General features: G+C 48.5%; 2 protein-coding genes; both read right to left on the bottom strand.

The window, feature by feature from the left end:
* Positions 1-284: 284 nt before the first annotated feature.
* GSTUM_00001504001 (uncharacterized protein) lies at positions 285-2,494 on the bottom strand (the record flags this gene model as incomplete). The annotated part of the gene is made up of 2 exons (XM_002835626.1): positions 285-416; positions 470-2,494. The coding sequence occupies 2 exons, from the start codon at positions 2,492-2,494 to the stop codon at positions 285-287; spliced, it is 2,157 nt and encodes a 718-aa protein (XP_002835672.1).
* A 2,734-nt stretch (positions 2,495-5,228) lies between these two features.
* On the bottom strand, positions 5,229-6,749 carry GSTUM_00001505001 (uncharacterized protein; the record flags this gene model as incomplete). XM_002835627.2 has 9 exons in its annotated part: positions 6,613-6,749; positions 6,366-6,518; positions 6,218-6,307; positions 6,125-6,160; positions 6,039-6,072; positions 5,781-5,970; positions 5,633-5,732; positions 5,446-5,550; positions 5,229-5,378 (listed from the first exon to the last, which is right to left on the bottom strand). Exons 1-9 carry the CDS (start codon positions 6,625-6,627, stop codon positions 5,229-5,231), a joined length of 873 nt encoding a protein of 290 aa, XP_002835673.1. The 5' UTR covers positions 6,628-6,749.
* Positions 6,750-7,567: the final 818 nt, after the last annotated feature.

The following is a 7,567-nucleotide window of genomic DNA, read 5'->3' on the forward strand; positions in this document are numbered from 1 at the left end:
ATATTTTCTCCCCTCTTCCACCCCCATTGCCCCGGATATCCGGATGAATTCTGTGAAATCTGACCATCCGGGATAGCGGGGTGCGACTGTATGCATAATGGTAATAGAAAAAGAAAAATAGGACTGCTAGCTCTAAGTAACTGCACTACTTTGACACGGGATAATCCACACATATATATAGGATTTGTCTCCTAGTCCTATGATAAGTAATCTAGAGTTGGTTTAGATAATGTCGAGTCCTCCCAACCTGCCCCTCCAAAATGGCTGTAATGGCTAAAGCTTAGCTAAGCTAGATTTCCCGCCATTGCCATCAATAGTGCCTGTGCCGCAAGCTGTAGCGACCAAAGCCCCACCTTCTTAAACCTCCTTCCCCGTGCTTGATGATCTATAGCATCTCTCGCGAATGCAGCATATGTCTACCACTCTCGCCATTAGCCGCCTCCCTCTCCAGTCAAATGCAAATACATACCTCAGCAGAAACCTCCTCCACAAGGCCAGAATCGTACATGGTCCAGCTCCCGTCGAACTCGTTAGCACGCTTGATGACACGACAGTTGATGGGGATATAGGTCCTCCTGGAGTTAATGTATGCCACAATGGGCCGGATGAGGGCGCTGTTGACGTATGATAAGTCTTTGCTGAACAGCGGGACTGCGGCGCGGACGTCGTTTAGTTGGATTCGGAGGTCCATTATCACGAATTTTTGGTCAGAGGAGGAGGGATCCCGGCGATTGGAGGATGAAGAGGAGGGGGGGGAGACGGTGGCTTCCATGCGTTCGACAATGTGCTGGACCACTTTTGTGAATTGTAGATCGTCGTCCGTTGGGAACATGATATCTGCTACAATGTCCACGTTTCCATGCTGAATCCAGGAAAAGGGTCCCTCGACGCCGCGGTTTAGGTGGTCGATTCCTAAACCGTCGATCCGCAGTCTGGAAGTCTTTTTCCAGGCCTGGGAGCTGTTTTCATTACCGTTGTTGCCGTTTAGTGACTCCGGGCCGATCACGTGGGTTTGTCGGGGGTGGATGGTGAAGAGTGAGTCGTCGAAGGAGCCGGACATCATATTTGCGCTAAGAAAGTCGTAGAAGAGCCATTGTTTTCGGAGCTGCGGGAGGTCGCAGGAGAAGATACTTACCGAGAAGGGACGGAAACCGTCGGGCTGGTGGACCGTCACTAGCAAGTCTTCGAGTTTGAAGGAGTCAATTTCAAAGTCTCCTGGCTGGTGCTCGTACTTGAAAGCGCGGGGGTCTACATCATCCCAAACATGTGTTTGGTCAATCACTCCTCTAACACCCTTGATTTCGACGTCCTTTAGGAGGCCCTTTCCATTCATCCATTTCGCAAAGGAGAGTGTTACGTTGACGGTGTCTATTGTTACGTCAAATTGTGTGTAATTTGTGTCTTCCTCCTCTACTTCTTCTTGGCGGCGGTGTTGGGCATCCTTAGAATTAGCATCGTCTGCGTGAACTGCCGCTGCAGCGGCGGCGGCGGCAGTCACTGAGGAACCCTTTTGAACATTCTTGTCTCCGTACTTGCCATGGCCAGGTCTCCTAGCGACAAACACATTCTTGAACGAAATGCACCCATCCTTCCACCGAGGAACAATAGCAGACTCAAAAACTATCTTGACCCCAGTTTCTCTCGTAAGATAGTTCCCGACAGCCCCAGCGAGCGTTTCCTGCGCAAATACAGTATTGCACAAGAATATCGTCAGTGAAACAAACGTCGTAGTACCCAGCACAACCCAAAGCACGTGGCCAAGGAACAGCCATGAAAAGAACGCCCCGATATCATCCAGATTGTAAGGCCTCATTTGCCGTATAGCTAGCCATTTAGTGCGTATGCTCAACCGTTGAAGGAAACCAGTGGCAGCCGCCAGCATCTCGTCCTTCGAAAGCCGATGCCGATTGACTGTATTATCGGGGGCATTGTTGTTAGTATTGCTCTTCTCCCCCATCTCCTCTGCTGTCCGGCCGTTCCCGATCCTTCGATTCCTTCCACCAGAACCCCGGTCTCCAGACCCAGCCTTGCCACTATTCACCTTCCCTTTCGGCGCCCAGGAACTATTTCTCTTCGTAGGAACCTTCGGCTTGGGAGCTTTCTGACCGATGTGTAGGCTCCGCGCCCAACTTGAGCCCGCAATTCGGATTATTTTCCGGCGGTCGAGGACTCCACTGGAAAGTATTCCTCTGTCTGCTGTGCTAACGGCACATGATGTCGTTTCCGAAGCCGCTGTTGGAGTGACGTTTGTCCATACGCAAAACCCAGCAAAGCCCCGGGATACCACGTATTTTGATCTGGGATACCATCGAGTCGATGTTGTGGATGATAGTGAAGTGAAAAGGCGGGGTCGATGGGTTGATATTGGAAATCTCTTCTGGGAGAGCCCGGTTGTGAATGTCGAGGAACCCAACGGCAATTTAGGATTGTTGATTAAGGGTAGAAGGGTATCCCAGAAAGTGGCACACAATCGGTGGCCAGATGCCAAAGCCATATCTTCATCACCTACAAGCGTGAATTGAAACCCACAAGAACAGAAAAGGCTGGTTGTTCTTTGATAAGACAAAAGCTGGCTTGTGGTTGTGTGGATGACGATATAAACCCCAATTTTTCGACGTTACACCCAATTCGGAACTCCCTCGCTAAGCCCTAACTTATCATATCAAGCCAGAGATCAATAGATAACAAATCTCCGAGCAGCCCAAGATCACTTAAAATAGTGATCCAGATCCGTATTTGGAACCACCAGTCGTACCATACCATACAAGCTTATATGAATTCAATGTCAATTTCAACAATTAAAACGAACCACACACTTTACCCTCGCCACATATCCCTATGAATTAACATCTTGCCACAGTTGTGCAGTACCGCCGCTCTACTCTCTTGCCAACAGCGAAGCATATCACCTGGACAACCTATGATATCCCCAGAGGGTGCTCCAGAGTTACACAGCTAGTAGGGGCCACCGCTATTACACAAGTTCTTACTAGGCGTCATCGACCTCTTCATCATGTACTGTACTTGATCAACTTGAGCGCCTCACGGCCCTCACCTAGTTGACTATTTTTCTCCGATGCGTGAAAACCTTTCATTGTTCATAATAATGCAAAGCACTCAATTGGTGACACTCTAGTAATCCTGTCAACCATCGACATGAATACGATAATAAAACACCGATTCCCAGTCCAGCCTTTGCGAAATGGGGACAGGCCCTGGAATAATTTCGCTAACCAAGCTCGACAAACATCTCTTGAAACCCGCCGGGTGCAAATCACAAAATATACCCAAGGGCCAGCCTGGTTTCCATCGCATGGTTTCTCAAAACAGACCCAAAACTACGCTGAGAATAATTGATGGTATCCACGTGTGATATCGACAGAAATTATACGTAGAACCTGGACTGCTGGGCTCATACATGGCGGCCTGAGCGATAAGTCTCGTAGAATTGGTCTCATTAAACGGTGGAGAAATTGTTTCTCGTAGCTCAGAGGTAATCCTACTGGGAATTTCAGGGTTGGTTACTGGTGGGAGGGGGCTAGTAGTGCTAGAGGGCAAAAACCATCAGTTCCGGATGCGTGATGATCATCCCGCTAAAGCCAGACTCAGACATAGGACAAGCTTGGAACTTGCCTCTCCATAAGACAGCCTTGAACACAAACTAATAAGCTCAGAGTAACCCCACCAACGAGGGGATCCCCTCCGATGCAAATCATCGTGCATCTGATTACAATCCCAAACTCCTCCGCACGAGAACCCTATCGATAGAAACTAAGGTAAAGGACTAAATGGATTAGAGGGGAACGAATGCACAAACCAGAGACAGGAAGCAATCTGATAAGCAGTCTTCGCGACCTTCACTAAAACACAAAGCGTTGCATATATGTGCTTCCATATCTGAAGATCCCAAACTAAATATGGAATAGTCGTAGTCATGCTCGCTCTCACAGCCGGCATATAGGGAATCTGGCGGAATCGAATGTGGAGAGGTGGCATCAGGCTTGGAGTGTAGAGGGGGGCGATACACAGTTCCTACAGAACATCCTCTCCCGTACCCACCTCTATCAATGAACCTCGATTGTGGGCGCACGGGGCATCTTTCCCAACAACCCTCCTAGACCAAAAATTGTAACCCCATAAGAATATCCCTTAGGAAATTAGGAGACGAGGGTAGCAACACGTACGAAGCCTGCCCATAAGCTCTACCACACTTTTCAGGATCCTCGCAGACGACCGTAGGAGAGTAAAAGTCGGACATCTCAACTAACGCCGACCTCTTTGAATGGGGGTAATAGGATCTCAGAAATTCTCCAAAGTACTGATCGAAGCACTTGGTTCGACATTCAGCAAAGGCGGTAAGATCGGCGCCATCAGAATTCTCCGCCAAACAGTCTGCCTAGACGGGTGTTAGAATATAGCAAGAAAGGGGGGAGGGTAGCTAAGGAGACATCGGAGGGAACTGCATACAATACATTGCTCAGCCGCCGCAACGGACTGGGGTGAGTAGCTCTGTTCCAAAAAGAGTACAAGTAAGGCATCAGTTTGTGTCTAGGAAATTGTAGCAAACTTGAATTTAAGTGCTCACTGGATGCTTGAGACACGAAGACTCGCAGTTGGGGTCACCAATACGATGCGTCCAACATATCTCAGCACACATTCCGCTTTCAGTAGCGCTTACGAGCACCGTGGGGAGAAGTAAAGTAAGAGATAGAGAGTTCTTCATCGAAACGGGAAGAGAAGTTTATTAGAGATACGGGACAAGATTTCCACGAGGGGAGCTCCGGTAGAAGAAACGGTAGAGGATAAGGAAGCTGGGGTTGGATGTTGGACAATTGGAACTCTAATACCCGGTACTTTAGAAGAGAATGGCTGAATGGGTAAACTGAGTAAGGAGATTGTATGATAAGAGGTTGGCGATGGGGGTGCACGTGGTTGAGCGGAGGAAATAGGAAACATGGTCAGGGGAGATCGAAGGGTATTTATTGCAGCAGAGCCGGACAGGCTAAAAGATTAACTGAAGGTAACGAATTGCATCGTGTCCCAGGACCGCGTAACCATCAGAATACCGGTACTTGGTGGGAAACGCAACAAGATGTGGGTGAAACGCAATCATTTGTGGGCATGAAGCGTAATCCTATGTATGATATTTAATACCTAGAGGCTAGTATGATATCATAACTAAAAACCAATACCCACCTCAGCCCTGGCAACTCGTAACGTGCCTTAATTTAAAGCTGCGCCTTCATGCGTTCAAACGTCACATTGTTAGTAATACTTCCAATGCCCTCAATTCCTACCTCAACGATATCTCCATCTTTAAGCCAGCATTGTGGCTTTCTTCCCATCCCAACACCCTGCGGACCAATAGAGAGGAGCAGCTTAGCAGCAGTAGTATAATAACTTATCACTCTGACCGCGAAAAACTTACGTTCCGGTAAACACAACATCCCCTGGCAGAAGTGTTGTTCCTTGCGAGAGGAATGATAGTGTCTTGGCGACGGAGAATATCATATCCGCAGTTGAGGAGTCCTGAACAGTTCGCTCATTTACCTGTACAGGTGCGTTAATATATTCCGCAGACAGGCAAAAAAATATCTACCCCTGGAATCATGAGGATAGGCATGATTGATACCTTGGTGGAGATGCGTAGTTTCTGAGGGTCTGGTATAAGAGAAGGGGAAATGATGGCCGGCCCAATCGGGGCCCATCCATCAAATCCCTTGCCTAAAGACCTAATTTCGATTGGCTTGGTTGTATAACACATATGGGTTAACCCCTACCATTGGCCGCCACCCTTCTTGAGTTGCCAGTCTCTGTGGCTGATGTCATTTCCAGCACAGTATCCGAGGACGTAGTCCAGAGCACTACTCTCGGAAACATCTCTAGCCTCTTTGCCAATTATGACCACGAGTTCGCATTCGTAATCGAGTCCGGGTTCGTCCTGAGCTGCTTTCGGAATCGGGATTGGGTCTGCATTTTCGGCGTCAAGAATATATGAGCGGCTCACGATGGCTACCAAAACTGGAGAAGTTGATTACCTGAAGGTCCAGAAAGTGAGGTAATCGGCTTATACTAAAACATAATCAGCACGATCCCTCAATTAACTGCATAATCTCCAACTCACAAATAGCACAGGAAACCTTGGAATATCCATATTTGACTGCCAACCCGGTGTTAGCCATAATTGGCTTTCATTAACAGAGCCAAATGAAGCTACCTCCTTTGCGTGCTGGGCGTAATTAAGTCCCAAGCACCTGATCGTCTTTGTATCCTTAAAGGCGAGCGGGGTCAAAAGTTTGTTAACATTCTATCGCAAGGTCAGGACAACTGCCGCTCCCGGGATCTGGGAGCAAGCTTTATCGCACCAGGACCTGGTCAGTCACTTTGTATCCCAGGGATAAGATATCGCCCTCAATAACACGGGCCTTAGCGACCCTCGAGACGTCACTAATCCCGGTAGGAAGAATCGCCTCCCCATAATACGTTCCCCCATCGGCAGCAATAAAGCGGATAAGGCGCTATCAACATATCCAAGTTAGCTGCAGAGCTCCCGGTCACCATATTCTCCTCTCGAAGACCTAGAAGGCTAGTAACGTTAAACCCATTACTTACCGAGAATCTTGACATGGCCAGAAGCTACTATTCGTGTTTGTGGTTCTAAAACGCTTCAAATTCGATAAATAACACCTCGTGTGTACTCGAGTACTCGTAGAGAGAGGTGAGGTTGCTCAAAGCAATACGAGCACAATACCTTACCAAGACCCGGTGAACGCTGCGCCGAGAGGAGAAAAACGGACAAATCGCCCAAGCTCCCGAAATGCCCCGGGCGACAGGGGCAAGAAGGTCCACACAACGTGCGCCAAGGTTTCCACAACCACACAAAAGTCCAACATCAGAAAAATGAAACGATCTGGAATTCAGCGAGATGTGCTTGCTCTGTACAGGCTTTGCCTGAGAGAGGCAGGGAAGAAGCCTAAGGTATTAACGATCCTTCCCGCGTCTTTTTTTGTTCCCGCTCCTGACCCTGTGCGGTGCTCCGAGAACAGAAAGTTCAAGACAACTTTCGGAATTATGCGAGGTTTGACGAGATCCCCGCCTTTGGCAATTCCACCGTACCCGTGCATGCAGAATTCCTAACAGCGAGAGGGGCACAGAGAAAACTTCCGAGCACATCTCGACATCGACCGGCGGGACTTTGCAACGATCGAGCACCTCCTCCGAGTCGGGCAGAGAAAACTGGAGGTCTATTCGCAACCAGGGATAAAGAATATCGCCTGATAATAACACACCAAGCACGCTCAATCAATCCCTTACCCCACGATACGATAGGCAATTGAAAATTGTGATTTTTTAATTTCTCCTCAACTTATCCCTTGTCCATTACCTTTTTTTTTACACAACCTCCAAATTCTAAGACAAATGTCACAGCTGGCCTAGTATTCCATCTCTCCGTTCTGACCCAGCTCTCCGTTCCATGCCAGAGAGCACTGGAGTACCCCAAAGGTATCAAAAGAGCGTATCGCACTAGCAGCGCACCGTGCCGAGGAACCTTGTTACCCCTTATCCG

The sequence above is a fragment of the Tuber melanosporum genome, assembly GCF_000151645.1.
Source record: "Tuber melanosporum whole genome shotgun sequence assembly, scaffold_111, strain Mel28".
NCBI classification, from domain to species: domain Eukaryota; kingdom Fungi; phylum Ascomycota; class Pezizomycetes; order Pezizales; family Tuberaceae; genus Tuber; species Tuber melanosporum.